Source organism: Channa argus, chromosome 13 (assembly GCF_033026475.1).
Source record: "Channa argus isolate prfri chromosome 13, Channa argus male v1.0, whole genome shotgun sequence".
Lineage (NCBI taxonomy): Eukaryota > Metazoa > Chordata > Actinopteri > Anabantiformes > Channidae > Channa > Channa argus.
The window spans coordinates 16,148,576-16,170,062 of NC_090209.1; the positions used below are offsets into that span (position 1 = coordinate 16,148,576).

Genomic DNA, 21,487 nt, shown 5'->3' on the forward strand with positions numbered 1-21,487 from the left:
ACTAAAAAGAAATCTGTGGAGTCAAAGAATCTAAAATTTGTATTTTAAGTATCAGTTTTACACTCAGATGTTTTGGGGGAATCTAGTTAACGTAAGCTGCACTTTCTCTACATATAGATTATCACAGGCCTGTTTATTGTATTTATTGTGGAAAGGCCGCACTTAAAACATTAAGGCCACATAATGAGCAAATATGGTAAGATTTTTCTAGGTTTTCTGGATTTTACCACGTTATGTCATTCGTGTAGGATTATGATATTTGATTATAAGGTTAACAAATCGCCCTTTAAACATCTCCTAATTTGATAAACAAATCCTGCTGAGGTGGTCCGTAATTTACCTTTAAAACGTAACTTTAATGTTTTGAACAATTGACATTGTTTAAGTCTGCATAAAAATGAAGCAATTCATTAATACCAACCAATCAACCATTTTTTTCACCAGTATCATCAACTTCATGTGTATGTTCATTTTTGTTTTTAATTATGTAATGTTTGTCCAAATTAATTTGATCTGTCGGTGGTTTCAGGGTTTTGATTAGATGAATGAATGGAAACAACTATGGGGAAAATTTGTTGTCATGATATACATCATTATGTACAGAGTTTTAATAATTAATTCAATGTTCCTGCACTTTCTGTGGGAGGTCTAGAGAAACACTGATTCAATTATTTGGTCCTGGCCACACCGTAAACAACTCAGTGAATTACCATGATTAATGTTTGATAAAATTAGAGTACTTTGGAAAAAATATAACAAGACAAGAATGCATGCTGTCAGTTTTATATAATTAAAGAGTCATATTTTGTCTCTACACCGACAGCAATCTTGTTTTTGCTCTTTACACAGTGTATCTATTCTGTACTGTCAGTTTCACAGAGTTGTGTGTTGGACAGAAATTTATGTTTGTTCATTGAGACAAAATCATTAAACATGTAGTCATCTGCAAAATCCTAACACAAACATCTTAACATATTACACTATACTTTTCTAAGATTTGGTGAGGAATACCACCGAGGTCCATCGGGCACATGAGGGAAACAAACCACTGCTGGATGGTGTCCATCATGTAGTGGTGGCATTTCATTTACAATTCTTGTACATTCCTATGCAATGTTAAAATGCATACACTTGTATTATTTTGCTAGTGAATTTGTCCAAGGAAACATACCAACTCTTAACACTCACTCCCACTGATCCCTATCAAGTGCCACAAAGCTGCAAGTTGATTAAGTAATACAGTAAAGGTTTTTGGACTCAGAGAGAAAGCTTATTAACTGAGCAAATACTCTCGGAAGATTAAGAACTTTAAATAATTTTGTTGTTTAAATAACTTGTCTTACCACATGGGGAGCACAGGGGATGAGTTTGGACTGAGATTTCAAAACTTTAAGAATTTGCAGATTGTTGTGAACAAATGGACTCGGGTCCAAATTCAGGAAGTGGCTAACATGTAAGTGACCATTTGTAACTGCAAATTGCATTAGAAAGTACTTCACACATGAAGGGAACACATCTTTTAATACGAAATTAAAAGAATAGTGGAAAAGGCAAACGGGAAATAATACAAATAAACTAAAAGTCAGGCTACATTAAACAATGTCCAAGATCATTCTAATTAAAATCAGGAAAAGTTCTCCATTAAAGGTTTAAGAGAATTTACTGACTCTGCTGCTGACCTGTTTTTTCTCAGGTGGTTCATCACAGAGCTTTGGGGCTATAGCTGCAAATGAGATGAGAGATGAAATGTGCTTGTGCTAAGTCTTGAAGCATACTAAATTTGAATGACATTAGTCGTTTGTAAACACATGATGCCAAGATTTTGAGTAAACTTTGTGGAGTGGAAATAGAAACAAATGTTCTAAAAAGAAAAACTGCCAAAACCTTGGTTAAAGGATGAATTTCCATCATTTATTCAGAGATTTCAGGAGGAAGGCTGATAACTGCACCCCCTGCTTCCCCAGTGCACATTTTAAGGTGTCTTGGCAAGACCTTGAAACTCAAGTTGCCCTTGTGTGTCCTTCACTTGTATGTAACTTTGGATAAAAGCATCTGCTAATTGTGATGTAAATTTAACTTGTAATGGATAATCAGAAAGAGTATTCAATGTATATATTATATTCTATGTGTAAAAAAACAAGGGGTACAAACTCCTCGCAGTAGCCAGCAGGGGGAAAACTAATACCTGCCATCCCACTGTTTTCACCCCAGCTACTTAAAAAGTTTGACAGGTTGCACTTGTGAATAAAATTAGTAATAATAATAACATAGTCTTTGTCATCCAAATAATTACTACATTAGTGCCACTATGACAACAGATGCAAATCCAAATTAAAGCAAAAAAAAATTGCAGTTAGTTTTTTTAATTTGTTTGTTTAAATATGGCTGGCCCCAATGGTGAAACAGCAGAGAACGTTATATCCAGTGGCTAAAGCAAACTAACTAAAGCAAATTGATCCCCCTTGCCAAGGCAAACAAAGATGTTTAGGAAAGATCACAAACTACCTAAAGTTGCATTCTAAACCCTTAAGCCAATTTGCATAAAAAGTTAGCAAATAGTGGTTTATAAACTCATTTGTAAACCCCGGATCTTCATGCCGAGGTACATTTACTTACAGCTTTTTATATTTCTGATGTAAATTTTCACTTCACAGGAAAAAACTGTATTTGAATAATAGCACTTTGCAGTGCTTTTTAAAATATGCCTAAAGATATGTGGAGACCCCAATCCATATATCCATCTGTGCATATACTTACAAGTTATTTAAAAATTGGTTCACAATCAGACGTACACACTGAGAAACTAGCCCTCTTTCATAAAGTGTGACACGTTCACTTGTATTGTGGGCCAAGGGAGGTGATGTAGAGTATTAAGAAGCAATTGGGAGAAAGCTCGGATTCTTGCAGTTCCCTAATTCGTGGACTCACCTCCTTGCCATTATAAGTTGAGAGAATGCTTTAAGGACCAGCAGTGCTGATACACTTTTAAGGACAAGGTAGGTGGTATAAGTTGACAGTTCACTGTCTCAGTGCCAACAGATCATTATAGATGAGATTGAATAACTTTTTGCCAACTTCAGGGCTTTAACAGAATAAAAAAATACATTTCACTTACACTAACTCTGAATCCACATTTATGGTGGGACATTATATTCCCACACAACTATTTAAAGGCGTGAGACAATTATTGTGGAAATGTGTAATGACCACAACCTCATATTTATATTTTCTTTCATCCAAACAGTTTGCACATTCATTAGCACCATTAAGTAAAGGAACTGCCATTAGAGCAGTTTTTGTTTGCTTTTGTCTATTTACACATGGCTGCCCCGAAATTGACATGGCAGAAAGTGTCAGCCACTTTAGCCAGAGACTAAGTGAGCTAAGTAAGCTAAAAGTTGAGCAAACTGACCAAACTTCCTACTGCTTCCGTTCCGATACTTAACATCAGTGTCAGACTTTTCTAATACTCTTTTGTCTGAATTAATCAAATACCGTAGCCAGGTTCCAAGACCTTCTAAAAAGCTTGCCCTGACAAATGGGGCTGTTAGGCTTGACTGAGACATTCAACACTCACACACTCACACATGGGTGTAACGTTCAAGTGTCATGGGACTGGGATATATATTGACTTGCTCTTTAGTTTTGGCATTTCAATTTGGAATAACACTTTTACTTTACAGCACATTTTCATCATAGTTCACACATCTTAAAAAGAGTCCGAACAAATTATTTAACATTTCTGAAGTGATTCCATCTACCCCGGACAACTTACCAGCATCTCTCATGGCTCAGATCGAGACATACACAAACAGGCAACCATTCACATTTACATTAACACCTACGGACAATTTAGAGTCACCACCGATGCCCCCCAATTTGGGATTGAAGGCATGTTAATTTTGAGTTTGCTCATTACACTCAAAGTTCAAATTGTTATTTATTGTTCCTCTAAAATCTTCTTTATTTAAGAGGTCTGTGCTTAGACATATTTACAGGGTAAACTTCATGGAAAAATACACCTTGAAACTCATTAAATATTGAATACTGAATTTCACTTACAGGGAGGACAATGGGGAAATTCTGCAAGGTGAAAATTGTTTTTAAAAACATCTAAGAAAATAGCATCAAAGAGAGTCTATCTCTTGGGCCAGTTATGCCGGAATCCCCTGTAGAGAATGAAAATACAGAATAGTTAACTTACTAGGATGATTGAATTTGCAAAGGCAAAAACAAAACTGTGTTTACCTTTCAGATTTTCCAGCCAGGTATGACATACTTCTGTTTCCGGCTCCAAAATTTGATTTTTGACCTTTGGGAGTTTTCTGTTTGACAAAAGGTTAAGATGAATGATATTGTATTTATTTTTTTTAATTAAGGGGTTCCTGGTCACTAATCAGACTACTGTATTTCTCTGACTAAATAATTGTGGCTTTACAATTATTATTTACAATGTTGTATTATGCAAGTTTTTTTTATATACCTGATGAAGGCCTAGGAGACATTAAATAATTACAGTATAAGCAAGAAAATACTCAGCAGTGTTTTTCCTTCTTATTCAAGTGTGCAGAGACCTTGTTCAATTTTAAATAATAAAAGCATCTTAATTATCAAAGAGGCAAGTACCTTTTTCTTAAAATCATGAGCTTGTTGGTTTGGATCAAACTGTGTGTTGTCCTTAGATTTGGAACCTGTAAAACAATTGGGGTACACTGCTCTGAATTACGTTATCATGTACAACGAAATGTAAAAAGTATTAAGTTCACTGTCCTAGGAAAAGAGAAAGAAATTAAATAAAATAAAGCATACCAGCAAAGACATTCAGATCTGACTGAGTGTAGTCAAAGGGTGTGAAGCTGTCTTGGGGAGGTGGTTCTGTCTTCTGAGGCTTCTCTGCTGATTTCATCAGCTTCTTACTCGGTTTGGGAGTTGACTCTCCAACTTCACTGGTGACCCGCTGCCTTTTCTTTCCACCACCTTTTACAGATTCCTAAAAAAAAAATTAACAACATTCTCATTAACAACAACATTAACATTATTCTCTGTCCAATATGAATACACTTTTTAAATGCACGCATGTTGTGCATATAGGTTTTGTTGTCCTTTGCAAATACAAAGCCAGGTAATTTATTCTTGCAACAATTACAATTTTAAACCATATTGGTGGGTGAGTAAAGAAACGATTATATAGTGACCTCCTCAATACATCTCATTGATATTAATAACATAGTGTAAAGTTGAAAATCTTGCTTTGGCTGCCACTTTCAGGTTGAAAATTTCACTTTCACTCACGCACTGCAAACATTCAATTGTTATATTTCTGCAGACTGAATCCAACAGACCACACTGTTCTGTCATGGCAGAAGATGGAATATTTGTATTTATACATCTTCAAAACCCGCCTAACGTCTATAATGTGGAAACAAGGAATCTGTGGTGCAGCTTAAAATAAATCAGATAAAGACTATAATTGTATATAAATAACAATTTAAAGATGGGTTTTGCACATTTCTAGATATTAAAATGTTAAAACTACGCTTAGTTAAAGTGAGCTTTAGAATTGTATGGTAACAACTAACCAGCCAGCAGATGAATTGGTTGAAAATCTCAGAACCTCTCTTTGTCAAAAGCCAGCAGAGTCAGACATTTAAACAATGAGGAAAGGCTTTCAAGCAGGCTTCACATAAACTAGACAGACAGGTTTTTTCTTAATGACTGGTTTTATCGTCATTTATAGTTTTTAATCGGAATATTATAGTGAACTAGGTTGAATTTATTACATATTAGCGGTTTTTATGGTAGCACATAAAACATGTAAATCTTTTATAAAAGATTTTGTTGCAAAATTTGAACTGAATCATTTCAGCAAAACTGCTGGTAAAAAAAGAACACACTGCATATCAAAGAAAAAAAAACAGGTATTGCTAGAGCCGAGTCACAGTATACACCTTTCATATTGTACAATGCTTTGTTTCTGATGTTTCTTCTGAATCTTCCATGCACATGTGCTTATTTGAAGCTGCTGTTTCAGCAGAGAAAAACTTAAAACCAACTTGTCACTTTAGCCATCATTATACAGTGGATGACTGTACACCATCACTGTGTGCACTAACAAACAGATGATTAAAGGCTCACACAGAAGCGAAGAGATGCTGCCATTAGGGACAAAATCCAGTTCTCCAGCACCATGAAAAAAACATGAAATACTGAGGTATTTGTCTGTCTGGACATTTAAAAAAGAATCACCATATGGTAGCAAGAGCCCATATGTGTAGCCAAGCAAGAAGGTGCCAGGCATTATCCCAGAGAGGTGGAGCAAACAGGAAGTTGGTTTCTGGGCAGAATGCAGCTATTTCTGTCACCCAGGAGAAAAGAGAAGTGTTTGATGGGTGGAGGACTTCTCTAATGCTCCAATCCCACGCTGTGCGTTCTTCTTCCCCAGACACATCATGAGACAGATATAAATATTAAAAGGCCACTACCATGCTGATGCTGCAGACTGGCAGCAGTGCCTCTTTGCCCGTGAGTCACCACATTTATGTGCAGAATAACCTGTCACATCTTAGGTAAATGGGGGGCATTGCAGAGGGTTAAACTGGCTATTAAAGCACCATCTATTATATCCTGTTCAAGGCCCTTGGGTGATTGTAACTCTTGTTGTTCGTGGATTTGTACTTTCCCAATAGGGATTTCAACAGTTAAGTTGACCGAGTGCAGAGCCTATATGACATGGAAAAGAGGAGATGGAAGGAGGAAAGAGTAAAATGACTCACCGCTGCTTGCTGCCGAACAGTTGAAACATTCTGTAGAGACTCCTGATAGTTCTGTTTAGCCTTATTTCTTTGCTCTGTGGAAATCAACATTTAAAATTCAATGAGGGATGTTACTTTAAAAAGTTTACATTTAGAACAAGCTAGACCCCCATTACCTGAAGCTTTTTTCGCCTGTTCCTTTGCGTCGTCCTTTGCTTTTTTCTTGGCCTCCATCTCCTTCTGTTGCTGTTCAATACTCTGCAGTTTCCATCTTTTACTAATCTGTAAATGTGAGGTAGTTCCATGATGAACTTTCAAACATGTGGTGTTGTAAGAGGACAACATAAATAAGACCGTATATGAATGACTGTGTGGTGTTTCTTGATTACCTCAAATATTTTTGAAGAGGGATCAAACTTGGCATTCTTGTTAATATGCATGTCACTGGAGGGTAGATACTGACCAGAGATGAGATGAATAGAGTTGAATACTGAGTTCCCAGTTAAATAAAATGTGATCAATACTGAAGATGACTCACTGGTCTCTCTTACCATTCTGAAAGGATTTTCAAAAGACTCAATGATACGTCTGGCTTTCATGTGCACACTGGAAAGGGACTCTTGGTCATTCTTTGCTTCCAGCTCCTTCAAAGGACAAGCTCAAATTAGATACAACAGTTACATACAGTAGAGTGCAAAACTTTGCTTCCCCTTACTTTGAAATGGCATATGCGTAAAAATCAAGATTTTTGTTTTGTTTCGTTCAAACAACATAATATTTCATGCCTATTCAACTAGTACAAATGTTCCTTCATCACAGAAGTAACAAAAACAGTCAAAGACTGTATTAAAAATAACGTTATAGAAAAATAATGAAAACTATTTTAATGTAACCAGTTGTATCCTTCTTTAGTGAAACGTTCTCCAATACACTGCATGTTCTCCCTTTGCCTTTATAAAGCTCCAACCAAGGATTATGGACTTCACAGTAGGTCCTGGTCTCCCTAAATGCTTTGAAATATTTTATATCCCTCTTCACCTTTACAAAGGTTCACTAATTTTATTACATCCTTAACTTTTACATTTAAAAGTTAATTATTTAGAGAACGCAAACATTTTCACTAATAATTCTCATTACTTTAACATCTTTGTTTTTTCTAACTCCATAATACTTAGTGGGAACGAGAGTAGAGTAGAAATAAGAACTTTTATATTAGCTGAATGTGCATTGAATACTATGCAAAAATACTTTATTCTTTTGCCATTTTAACAGGGATGCAAATTTTTACCCTCAACTATACAAAACAACTGGTTGAATAAAAGAAAACTAAAAGTCATTCTCCACCTCGAAAAGTGTGATTTTAGCGGGTGCTATGAGACGCCTTATTTTTTGTATGTCCACATCCTTTTTGTGCTCATCTGAGAAGAGTACTCCTTGTTTAATAGGAAGATCTGGGGAAAAAACAAACAAAAAAAAACTTGTTAAAGTCTTAATGGGCCAAAATGTTAAATTGCCAGTATAATTCACAACATGTACAATTACACTTGCCTTCATGAGAAAAGTGGGGATGATCGCTCTCAGACACCCTGGATGTATCGTGAGGACCAAATAATGTGACCTCTGGCTAGAAAATTGTATAAGATCACATTCATTTTACCCCAGCTGTTTATTTGACAACTACTAAGAGGAAATCTGAAAATTAGATCTGGTTCAATTCATTTTTAAACCAACCTTTTTTACTGGTGTGAGGCCCTTCTTTTTTTGAGCAGCAATCTCAGCCTGTGTGAAATACAGATAACAATGTAATGTCTGATCAAAATGCCATCACTCACAAGTGATTTTAAAACACCAATATTGAAATGACCCTGACAAAAAAACAATATATCCACACTGCTGACAGCCATTTTCCTCACCTTAAGCAGAGGCATTTCTCTGGCTTGCTGCACTAACAAATGAAGTTCATTGACCTGCTGCCTCACCAGTGGGGGTACAGGGTTACAGCAGGCAATGATGCCCTGAGGCTCTCTGAGTAGATAGAGACAAAATACTGAATAAATACACTACATTCACCTGCACAGAGAAAAAATACAAATAAAAATGAATCCAAGTGTAAGTAACCTAATACACTTACTTGGGCAGCTCTTCAGATATCTTGTTCATCATATGAGTGGGCAGGACATATCTAAACACAAAAATAACACTAGATTAAAACATGTTAAGAGAGATAGAGAGACTAAGAGCTGGGAGGCTGTCACAAAAATCACAAAGGCTGCAAAATCTGGTTGGTCACAAACTATAAATAGGAAAACCGCTCTAGCAGATTTACAGAACAGCAAGTCCATCCATTTCCAAACAGCATACCCAGTGCTTTCATCTTCCTGCCTGGCCAGCTTGTCCCTCCAGGCAAACAGCAATCTGAAGGCAGTGAGCTGCTGGGTGTTAAAAGACTTCTTCTGTTTCCTCTGCACCTCTAAATATGACTCTTCTGTGAATATAGGCTTCACATATTTCTGTAGGGAAGGAAGAAATACGGTAAATCATGGCAAAAGTCAGATGATGAATAAGATTGTTTGCGGAAATTTACAATTATGAAGCAATAAATGGAGCTGTGAAAATAGTAGATTGAGAATAGCAGAATTGCAATTGGAATTTAAAGGTGGCGTTATGACTGTCAGTTTAATCTTCAGGGTGTATGAAATGCGGTTGTGTGCACCTTCAAAGAAATGTCCTTGCTCTTGTTCCAGACACTCTGCAGAAGCCCAGGCTGCCCGTGGTGATGATCCAACAGCTGTGCCCTCACACAGTCATAGATGTAAAGTAGGTAGTGGGTGTCCGTCCGGCCATATTGCACCATTTCATCTGGCAATGGGCTAAAGGGCCAAGGGGTGAAGAATTATTAATCCAATGACCCAAACCAATAAACATAGTGAGTTATCCTGTTTAAAGGAACTCTATGCCACAGTTAAAAAGCATCAAATAATTTAGTAATCTCAATACCGAATCCTCCAGTCAGCCAGCTGGTAGCGTTTGTCTGACTCTACATTGCAGAAGTGTTTGAGAAGGTGATCGAGGGAATGTCTGGCCAGGTTTAGAGCTCGACTGGCCTGATGCGTGTCGAAAAGGTTGACGACATACAAGCCAAAGTCCCTCTGGAGCCACTCAATGTCGGAGTCAGCACCATGAAATACCTGTGAACAGAAAACACAGCACATTCAGTGCGAACCCAGTGAGGTGCCAACTTGACACACACAAAAAAAACATCAAGTATTTGGAAGGAAAAAAAAACAAAACAGGGACATGCTGTGGAAATTTTCCATTTGGATTGTTTTCACAGGATCTTTCTGTAGTCCAAGCCCACACACCACACGTTTTCACAGGTGTCCTACAGTGTGTGACTCATGTTGGCTCCCACGCGCCACAAGATATACAACAACTTTATGAAAACGATGGGGGCTCTGAGACACCTCAAAGAAATTCACACTCACACACTCCAAGATAAGATCTTTACAAATTTTTCACATTACTACATTGGTGGAGATCTTCTTTTCCAGGTTACCAACTAATTTCCAGAGATGATAATTGGATGATTTAAATGTTACCAGTACATGACGTAGTCTGAGACATCTTCAATATCATATGCTTTTAATATGTTCCTTGAGGCCATTATAAATTGCAGAGATTTGGGGATGTGATGACACCCGCTGGACAGGGCTTTACAGGTCAGACAACTCCTTTAAATTTCTCAGTTTACTTATCAAAACCTTACGTAAGATTAAATCCCAAAATGAAGGGACCAATATTATTCATTATTACTTTATACATTATATTATGCAAACACCTACTACTCTTTGTCCAGTTATTCAAAACTGGTCCAAGTGGTTAATTCATTTAGATACAATTTAGTTTCTGAATTCCAAAGGGGTCAGTTATTTTGGGGAAGCATGTTATTAGCACATGAAAACAATATAACAAAAAAGGCTTAGCACATTTATAAAAAATAAATAAATAAAAAATAAATAAAATAAAATAAATTATGAAACTTGAGGGAGCAATAAAAAACATTTAAAAAAATCATCAACAAAAAAAACATCAACAAATATGCTACAGAGATCTGCTGACATTTGCTAGTCAAGTAAGTGTTACGTGTAATCTGTGTAGAGGTATAAAAGCCTCATAGAGGCTTTGTTCAATTAAAAAAAAAAACTTGTTGCCCAATTTAAAAAACTAAACTAATAATCCATAGAATTACACCACTCCTTTATTATACACACAAGAGGATCCAGGAATTAAAAATATTCAGAATAGCTCTATTACCTTGACAATGGCTGGGTCAGTAAATGCTTCATTTAGGATGTATATCTCGCTACGAAGCTCCAAGGTGTCAATGATGAAGTCCTCTTCTCTTGTGGAGATTTGCATCAGAGAAGTGAGGCCAAGGAAAGTCCTGTAGGAATGGTGCTGCAATGGAGAACAGAGTGTTAACAAAACATATATACAGCATATACAGAAACGATACCTGACACAAATTTTCAACATTATAAGCCACCAATAGTACCTCAAGGTCCACTGCAAACTCAGACAGTTTGCACAGCTTTTCATTCAGAGCAACCAGATCCTCCAAGGTGTCAATAAAAGTGTATTTGGTCTCGGCCATTGGTTGGTACATCTAAAAATAATCCACAGACAACATATTAGACAGAGACTTCCCAGTCAACAGAGAGGTTCTCTTCATGAGATTACAATAACTTGCCCGAGGTTCTGGTTTAGATAGAAGGAATTCTGGTGTCGTAAGATGTTCCAATTCATATTGGTATGGGTGGGCAAACCTACGGGGATAAAAATATTTAAGTTTATATAGACAGTTAGAAATATGGGAAAAAAGAAAATTTATTATACAGGATGAGTCGTACATATCGTCAACATGTTCCTGAGTTCTCTGCTGGTGAATGAAATCTGCAAGGGCGGCTGGGACATCAAGGTCCTCGGGTCTCTCTTTACGTATTTGTTTGTTGGTGAAATCTACAATTAGTGAGCAAGACAGTAAAATATATTGAAAATGTTAAATTGTGTTTTGAAATAAAACTGGCCAGAAAAAGATTAGAGCACAAAATGAAAAGTAAATCTTACACGAAGGAAGAGGCTTTATTGCATTGGGTTTGATAAAGATCTTGGGGATAAATGGTGTGTTGCTGTTGTCAACTTTTTCCTTGAACTTCAGCTGAGGTCTTGCAACATTCTTGGCGTGGAGCAGTCGGAAAGTCCCAGAATGGCTACCAGTATTCTAAAAAAGCAAACAAACAAATTATTTAAGCGTTTGACTGGTAGAACTGGCACATAATGTTTCAACAGCCCAAAACTCAGACTGGAATCAGCAGTGTAGGAGTTGAGAGTTAATAGCTAACCTTGCGATTCCAGCTGGAAACAACAATCTTTGGAGGCTGAAACCCTGCAGGCATGACAGGCTGTTGGCTTCTGTTCACACCATCAGCTTCATCAAGAAGGATCCCCTGGAAATAAGATACAAAAGCTTGGTTAGCTTGTAATTTCAGTGAAAAAAACCCCCGTAAAACGTCAAACCCGTAGGTCATACCGCTCTTTCAAGGATGATGTCGTTTGAGTCCACAACCAAGTCGAACCTCTCCTCCAGCCCTGTGAGCTTGTTCCGGTCTCTCATGTGAGATCTGCAACCGTGATGTTGCATTATCTTACTCATGCTAACACAGAGACACAGCAAAAATAATTAATTTCTGTTATGTAGGAGAAAGAGCTGCTTTCAGGCCAACAAAATACGCACACTGCGTCAAAACTGGATGTGTTGCCACAGCACAATAAATGTGAAGGAACGCTGAGCAATGATAAATGTATTATGAGAATGGCACAGATTTTTTTTTTCCTGTATAGCTTGATCAGCTGTGGAAATTCACATCTAATTTCAAGCTCATTCCAAGAGTAAATATTTTTGAGAATGTATTATATGCATGAGGTCCAAGGTAAATGAATGACGAGAGGAACAAACACCCTAAGACATGCCATATACTCACCAGTGCAAGAGATTGTCTCCTTGACTTTCACAGAACTCCTGGAAGCCCGGGAAGCTCCGGTAGAAATCAAATTCATCTCCAGGCTGAGGCAACCCTGCGGATGCTTTGGTAGCCGATAATACAGCACCCAATCCATACTGCAGAGGAGAGACAGGCAGATCTGTTAGTCGGTATTTTTAAAATGTCTCACATTAATATCTTATAGTGGTTTGTAAAAGAAGAAGAAAAGAAGCCATTGTCTCTCCACAGTTTAACATAGCTATTAACGTTGTAATATACCATATATGTCCTGAGCACAGCTTCTCAAAGTTGGAAATTTGCAGGAGTTTGTCATCATTTTACTGAGTAATAGCCATCACTTTAGCCAGTATAAACTGCTTTGGGAGTGTGGTCCTGAGTTACTAACGTTAATTTCAAATGCGTCTTTGTATGTTTGTGAGCCAGAAGTTATCTGTGAAGGTTTGCTGTCTACAGATAACTTGCGTTAGAAATACAGCTTGTTAGCTCTTCCACGTTGCCTGCTAGCTAGAACTCCCAACCTGAGCCTGGATGTTCCACTCACTTTAACAAAGGCGTCCACGTCTTTGAACCCGGGACACAGCTCCTTTGTCTCCTCGTCGTTGGCGTCCGTATTTTCGTCCTGAAGGCCACTATTTGTGGATTTACTACCCTTAGAAGAATCCATTATTTAGTCAGGTACTGTACTGTGTACATGTGAGCTACAGGAAGCTGCGTCTTTCCTCACGGTTTTCTTCTGAGCTGCTGAAACGGACGCGGAAAATCACAGCGCCACCTAACGGCGCAGTGTGGATGCACTATATTTTCCATATTTGATTTATTTATAATCCCCGCTTTGTGAATTCATAAATATGTTGTGTACACACACACACACACACACACACACACACACACACACACACACACACACACATATATATATATATATATATATATATATATATATATATATATATATGTATGACACACATACTTATTCATTGATTGATTTTAAAACATATCTATCAAACGTTTAGATCTGTCTTTAACTGTTTTTCCTAAAATTAATTTCTTTAACAGAAATACAAAATTTAGCATTTCTTCTGGCTATATTGTTCTTCATAGCAAGACTTCTGTATTCTGTATAGAATTTTGACTTGGTATTGGAAATGCTCTTACATGGCCACATGAAAAATGTTCAAAATTATAATGAAACTCATTCATGAAATGTTTACTTTTCAATAACACTTTGAGTTCTCTTTATTTTAATACTATTTTATTAACATCATGCAGATTATGTTACATGTTCATGATTCTCGTTGTGTTTCCTGCTTATCAGGGCTCTGTTTGTTAAAGTATCAGTTCAATGCAGTGACACTGCAGACAGCCTCTTCTGTGCTGCCTCACCCAACTTCACCAAAGTGTTGCACCAGGATAATAATACCACGAGGGGGCAGTATTGACATTTGCCCTCTGCAACAGCACTGCACTGTGTTGGGAGGAACAGGGAGAAGTATTCTAACATACAGTAATCCTGTCTTAACCAATACGTCAAATAGTAAGCATATCTGAATTTGAAGAATGTTTTGCTTTTAAGCAATAGGAGTGGGTATACTGGCTACACCTAAACACCCTACCTTTAGTGTCGGGTGTACACAGAAGTTACAGTAGTAGCCCACTGTTGAGTTTCAGTGGTCAATAGGATGTGAAGAGCCGTTGCCCAAGTATTGACACACAAGCTCATTATGGATGATCTGTGGTGTGTAGAGAGAAACCTCTCTTTTCTTCACTTCCCCTTACTATTGATCTATTCACAGGGTCCTCTCCCTCTTATTATCTTAAAAGCATCTCTGCAACACTGACTCAGTCAATATTTCACACACAGCAGCTTTCCATTGTTTTTGGTGGAAAGTATGTGCAATTCAACAGATACATGCTCCAATAAATCAGTGTTTGTTGTAAAAGCAAAGCACAAAGCCAATTGCAAGATACGTGATGGTTTTAGATGATGTATTCTTTTAGATAATGCATGTTCGTATTCAACACATCAAGCTCTCTATATAATATCCCTTATTACATGATAAAACAATCAGTATATGCAGCAAAAGCCTTTGTGAATGGGATCTTTACCCAATATTCAATGAACAGAACATTACTGCTACCATTTACTGTCATTTATATGCTTCTTTATAATATTATGCATTTTGTAGCTTTGATGGTGCCCCAAGGCACCACTTAAATTCTTCCTGCAGCAGAAGACACTAAAACTGCTGATGCTGAAAATGACACGGTGCCACACATACTTAAAAAAAAAGAAAAAGACAAAGACAAAATTCTCAGTGTATTGTTTTTATTAACTTCCTCATTTAGAAAACACAAATGCACCAAACAATATCATACATGCACAGCTTCAGCGTATCAAGATAAGCTGATGACTTTTCAATGTGAAAACGTTTTGGCCACGATCTCATGGAGATCACCGGGACATCAACATACTGAGGAGTCACAACAGAAAGGCCAAGCGTTGTCACCCAGAGGCCTAATTGTATTTCTTCAATGTTTTTGGAATTACAAATTGGGTAACTTGTTTTTTCCTGACCAATTCCACCTTTTCTGATCTTTAAAGTATCAAGGAAATTGTAAAGTTATATTGGTATAAAAAAACTAGTACTAGTAGATAGATAAAAGTACTAGTAGATAGTACTACTTGTATTATGTACCGCGCACTGGCCGACTACCTTGTAACAGGTAGTGCTCGTGTCACTGCACCAAAAGGCTCTGTGTGATAGCAGCTGCTAGGAAATGTTACTCTCTGCTCATGTATTTTTCATATTCTGGGTTTGACTGAGAATTACAATTGGAAGTAGGACACCACAATTTGTTCTCCTGGTTGGAGGCGTTGCTTCAAATCACAACAGAATACACACAGCTTTGCAGGGTACTACAGTATATGAGTGCAAGAGAGATCTCAAACCACTGGCTTTTGAATTAGCCAACACTGGCTCTTAATTGGTATTTTAAAGCAACACTTGACCTTTGTGCAGAAGTTTTGGAAATAAAAAATAAACAACTAGGAACCATTGCAAACATTAAAAAAGAGAGAGAGAGAGAGAGAGAGAAAATTCAAATCAAAATCTCCACAGTACTGATACATTACAAAACAAAGAGATTGGCAATGCTTCTATGTACCAAAGACACAAGTTCGTAAACTGTCTAATGTCTTTTTCCCCTCTTATAATCAATAAACCATCCATAAAGATGCATTTCCTGTGTAAACATTTGTTAGCTCAACAATGACATTCTGTGATGGATGTATACAGATTAATCACACGTAAAGCCACAAAGATAACATAACAAAGTCCAAAGACTGCGTTCAGAAAAAGTATTAACACTCATCTGGGAATCTAACCTTTTGGCGTCATATTTCAAACAAACTTTATCCTGCAAGATGCACCTGATCTAGCCTCGGATTCTGCTTTTTTATCCACTTGTTCTTTTGCACTGGCAATCCATGGTAATTAGATTTTAAAAATTCAGACGTTTTAACTCCTCCCTGGCTTAAACTTGTTTTTTTTCCTGCATCCCATAATGACCTTGTATTTGAATATCCTCAACACTCGCAGTACAAAAGATGAGTTAAAACAATTTTTTGTAGCTGTGTAGTGTTCTTGAACACACATGTCCATGACACTGCAGAGTAAGGTAACAGCCAGGTACATGCACACACTCTTTTTCTCTCTAATGTACGCACATACACACACACACACCCTTCTTCCTGTGTCATCTTGATGGGATTGTCCTGATTTAGCCCCCCAAATCCTGATATATTAGTCTTGTGTGGGTGTCATTAATGCCATTACTCCTATGCCCTTTCCCATAGAAGCCCCTCAGGCCTGCTCTAATTTATCAAGAAGTCTTAATGTCTGCTAAATCATGGCACATATCAGGCTTTCCATTCGTCAAGTCACACTGTTAAATAGACCCTTGTGTCGTGTGCTGACAGACTTCTAATCTATCTTCTCCTGCCATTTTAGAGCAATTGAAAGGTAGGGTGAAGCAGGTCTGAATACCTGAGAAGTGGGGTTATGCTAAATTACATAAACAAACAATGACAACAGATAGCACATAAAAAGTCAATACAATGACAACAAAGAACAGATTTACCAAGTATTAAAACACAGCTGACCGTACATTTTGGCAAACAGTGTCTAAGCTGGTGGATAGATTTCACTTATCAGACTGGCACAATCGGCTGCATGTTAAACCTCTTGCCTCAACTGCAGCGGCTGATGATGCACGTGGACTTGTGTTACCTGTGTGTTGCCCAGAAGGATGCAAACTACGCTGACTAATGATTATTTTTTACTATTCGAAAATCAGTACTTGTTCCATATCTAAAATGTCAGAAAACAGAGAAAAATGCCTCCCAGTGCCCAAGGTGACATTTTCCAGTTCCTTGTTTGTGACCAAAACCTAAAGATTTAATTACTCTATACCATGACCACTAAAATGTTAATACTACTACTTATAGTGCATCAGTTTTTACACCTCTTTAGAGTGTTCAGCCATACAGTCACAGTCACTTTATTTGATCCAGATGTGGCTGGAAGTTCTGGGTTTCACATTAACAAAAAGTAAATGTCTGAACAATGTAATGTTTTGAACAGTAGTTTAACAGTGTTACTATACAATCTGAGTGCAATCAGTGAAATTACATTTTAAAAGTAGTTGAAACATTTTTATCTTGGCTTTTTTTAACTTTAGTTAGAAAAAAAATTATGCCACTGTGCATTAAAGCAACAATATGCACGATTTTAAATATTAGTTTTGCAGAAAAAGATGAGAAAGCTCTGTAGGCTCAGTTGTAAACACACTCACCTCTGCAGGTCTGGCCGAAGTGGGTAAAAATGTGGGCTTTGATTTTTTTAACTTTGGTGTGTAAGGGGTTTCCAACAAGTAGTTCTGATAAACTTAATCATGAAGTTATTTAACAATAAGGGGCTCAACATGTAAACATGTAATGTTGTCTCCCATATGAAATGATTTGTCCTTAACCGCAATTTAAATAAATCTGTAACATTTGTACATTGTCTCATAGTTGAATTTTTCTATTAGGTGAGAATGAAGTTGTCAATCGGTCAAAACCTGTCATACTTTTCGTGAACATACTTTTCTCTGTGGTAAGAAAACATACTCTTTTGACATATTGTGGCTTTATCCTAATAATTTTGGAATTTAATTATGCCACAGAAATGTATATATAAATGTACACCATAGACTATATTAAAAAAATAGCTATTAAGTCTGAAGCAATTTACATGGTTTTTCAGTTAAGTATTTGGTGAATCTATTGTAGAGTTATAGAGAAATGTAGGACAAAAATAGAAAAATATTGCTGCATGGCCATGAGACCCAATAATGTGTCAATAATGTGCTTCATAGCAGTTGGCACTGACCTGACGTATATATAACCTATTGTTCTTATGGTCCCCAGTCACTTTTTAGAGTATTATTGGAATACACGATCAGGCATTTTTGAGTCTTTGTACTGTCATATTGTCTGTGTGGTATTTATGGAAATACATTCTGGCATTTAAAATTGAAGGGGGTGGGGGCAGGCTTGCCAGTACAATTTTCAGTGCTTGAAACAACTGTAGATGCTACTGTACATGAAATTTAGACATAGCCAGGCTAGTTGTCTATCACCACTTCAAGTCTTTACGCTAAGCTGAGCTAATCAACTCCTGGCTCTACCTTAAAGGTTATGTGCAGATATGAGTGTCTGTGACCTTCTCATCTAACTCAAAATGTGACTTTTAAAATTGGTAATTATATGAACTGGGTGTGATTTCCATTCACCTCATGCTATGGAAGGTCTGGAACCAGGATTATAAAACTTGCCCGGGTCGTGCATAATGTAACCTCTTCCTAGTGTTAGGAGCCTAACTTCAGCAAGAACTCAAAAAGAAAAGAAAATCATGTGCATTTCATGATATTATAATTCAATGACTGACTTGTTTCAGTGTGATGAAATAAAGCAGTTTGTTGGCAAGTGGCCATGGTATAAAGCAGGATAATACCCCCCAAGTTGGAATCCGTGGAGGCAAATGCATTGTAATAAAAAGTCCACCTTGCTGGGCGTTATACACTATATCTAAAACAGAGAAAATCCGCAAATGCTCACATTGGAGATGCTGGAACCAGTGAATGTTTTGCAAATTTCCTCGATAAATGACTTAAATGATTGATGTTCATTATGTTCTGTCGACTGACTGATTGTTTCTGCATTAGTGTTGAAAAAATGCACTGGCTGTTGTATAACTCTCCCGCTACTGCTGTACACACTGGCAAATGTAATCTCTGTAAATGCAGAGTTAAGTCCAATCCATCAATCAGCAGGCTATCACAATAACTGGTCTGAGGCTTTAAAGCCTTTAGGAGCCATCATGGTACATTCAGCTCTCCACAATCCCAAATGCTAAAAGTTGAATCGCTAACACGGGCGCTACAGGCTGTTTTATGAATTTCATCTGGGACACAAGCAACTCCTAATGGAGAATGTAAAGATGAAGATGGCTGCAGTATGTTCTGAAACACCAAGTATCGCTGACTAGTGTCTATAAGTGACACCGTTGAAAGCGTCTCCAAAGGCACAGGCACACGTTCCAACTAAGATGTAGAGAGGAAAACTGAAAATATTCAAAATAAGAAAACACAGCTTGTTGCCACAGCCCTCTGCGAGGTACACTGAGACAAGAACCCGAGAGGAATAAAATGTTGAGAAAAGCATGTAGCTGTCTTAGAAGTAACAACAAGAAGGCTGAAACTACTTTGGCACATGAATGGAAGTAAGGCATCTGTATCATTCTAGAGTCGAAAAAAGAAAAACGAGTTGAAATGGAGTATTGTTCCCAACCTGCAAAAGGTTCAAAACAGACCTATGTTAAAAAACGAAAAGAAAAGCTCAAGCATCTATTTTTAATTAAGTGTCACAAACAGCACACTCCACTCTGGTGTTGCTGTATACCCGCAAACTAACACTGCAAAGTAGTATGGGGTCACCTCTGAAAAAGAGAGGAAAAACAACTTGGCAACTTTCACGAATTAAAGAAAGAAAACAAAACAATACGGAACATTGCACAACAGAGCGGAGTCTGTCATCGTGTCACGACGTTGACCTGAATATTGCTATTGCAATGGTGAGGAGCAGGGAGAAGACGGAGATCTCTGCACTCCAGGCTCTCGAGTCACGGGCACTCATACCTAGAGCACACACACACGCAAACATAATAAAATGATGTTGAAACAGACACAGTTGACAGTTTGGGATATCCATATGAAACACTAGATTCTTATGTTACACATCAACTTGTGCTGTATCAGTTGTACATAAAGCTAAAGTAAATATGAGATGCTTTCCAAAACGTCCATGTTGACATTTCATTTAAAATGTAGGAAAAATAAAATTTTATTAAAGCATCTGAGTGCGAAGGAACCAAAGGCCTAATTAAATTTGCCCTCATCACTAGTTTGTCATGAACGATTCAAATCATTCAATTAGCTGTTTAGAAATGACTGACATTTCCTGTAATGACATAAAATCTAAATAAACCCCTTTCCTGGAAAACAACCCAAAGAAACGACCCGAACCTCTGTTTTCTAGCTATTATAAACACAGCCTGCTAATGTATTTTGCCCACATCTTTTTTTTGCTGTATCCAAAAAAAAAGCAGCCTATTTTTAAAATGAAATTTAAAAGAAAAGCCAGCATGGAATTGTATCTCTCTTCACTGCTGTTTTCAGGGATTCAACATAGAATATCAACAATGCAAATTAGCATTTAGATCTGGAGAAAAGCCCCCTGGAGTCCCACAGGACAGGACTGCAACAGAGAGGGATCGCTGCAGATATCTCAGAAAAATCTAAGCCTGGAAGAGCTGAGTACATAGGAAATGGTGAATGGACATAAGACAAAGTGTCCTGACGGTTAAAAAACTAAATAGTTAATTCAATTCAATTCAAGTTCTGAGAGATTGTTTATACTAAATCTGGTCTGAAGACAGAAAACCTGTATTTTTCCCTTTCAGAATCAAAGGGCACAAAGTAGATATGTACATTAAGTAAGTATCAAACGCGGTATCTTACTTAGTTGGTGGATTCGTATGGGATCCGAAGCTGGGCCCAAACCTCCTTCACTCAGCGTCTGAATGTGAATAATGTAGTCGTCGTCGCCCTCTGGGAGGGTCAGCTCTGCTGTTGAATTGGTTGTTGTGAGCGTGTTGACTTCATTGTGTCTCTGTCTACTGTACGACAGCTGAATGTTGGGGTGGGGAGAAAAAAGCGGTTAGTACACTGCAAATATTTATTCTTTGAGGTTGACAGCTTAGAGTGAGCCCCCCACACAGGTAGTCCATGCTTACAGTAATCGGACATGAAGTAGGAATAAACATGTCATTGTAAAGCATCTGAGTAAGTGAAACTCACTTGGTAGCCTGTAACCTCTGACTCTGATTCCATTGCCAGTACGGGTTCCCAATAAAGAGACAGCTGAGAGCCAATTAGGGTCCATTCAACATTCAGAGGAGGTTGAGCTGGTGCTGCAAAACACAAAAGTTATTCATTTCTATATGCCACCACAGATGCTTATTACTGAGTAATTATTTTTCTCTTGTGCTATACTACTTCCAAGAATGAGAT

General features: G+C 37.4%; 2 protein-coding genes across 4 annotated transcripts in view; both read right to left on the reverse strand.

Annotated features, from left to right (window-relative positions):
- Positions 1-817: 817 nt before the first annotated feature.
- On the reverse strand, positions 818-13,543 carry exosc10 (exosome component 10). The gene is made up of 25 exons (XM_067527276.1): positions 13,356-13,543; positions 12,794-12,930; positions 12,343-12,466; positions 12,155-12,259; positions 11,880-12,033; positions 11,663-11,771; positions 11,503-11,578; positions 11,308-11,418; positions 11,067-11,210; positions 9,750-9,940; positions 9,466-9,622; positions 9,114-9,262; positions 8,884-8,934; positions 8,666-8,777; positions 8,484-8,531; positions 8,301-8,376; positions 8,097-8,203; positions 7,304-7,396; positions 7,142-7,210; positions 6,929-7,034; positions 6,774-6,847; positions 4,810-4,990; positions 4,627-4,691; positions 4,249-4,325; positions 818-4,169 (listed from the first exon to the last, which is right to left on the reverse strand). Exons 1-25 carry the CDS (start codon positions 13,476-13,478, stop codon positions 4,139-4,141), a joined length of 2,670 nt encoding a protein of 889 aa, XP_067383377.1. The 5' UTR covers positions 13,479-13,543; the 3' UTR covers positions 818-4,138.
- A 1,586-nt stretch (positions 13,544-15,129) lies between these two features.
- The window catches only part of cntn3a.2 (contactin 3a, tandem duplicate 2), a 32,012-nt gene continuing 25,654 nt past the window's right edge, over positions 15,130-21,487 (reverse strand). For all 3 annotated transcript variants that reach the window (XM_067528135.1, XM_067528136.1, XM_067528137.1), the window contains 3 exons: positions 21,275-21,387; positions 20,936-21,104; positions 15,130-20,053 (listed from right to left, as the gene is read on the reverse strand). In XM_067528135.1, the coding sequence (XP_067384236.1) occupies positions 19,956-20,053; positions 20,936-21,104; positions 21,275-21,387 (380 nt within the window). In that variant the 3' untranslated portion in view covers positions 15,130-19,955. The remainder of the gene's footprint in view (positions 20,054-20,935; positions 21,105-21,274; positions 21,388-21,487) is intronic.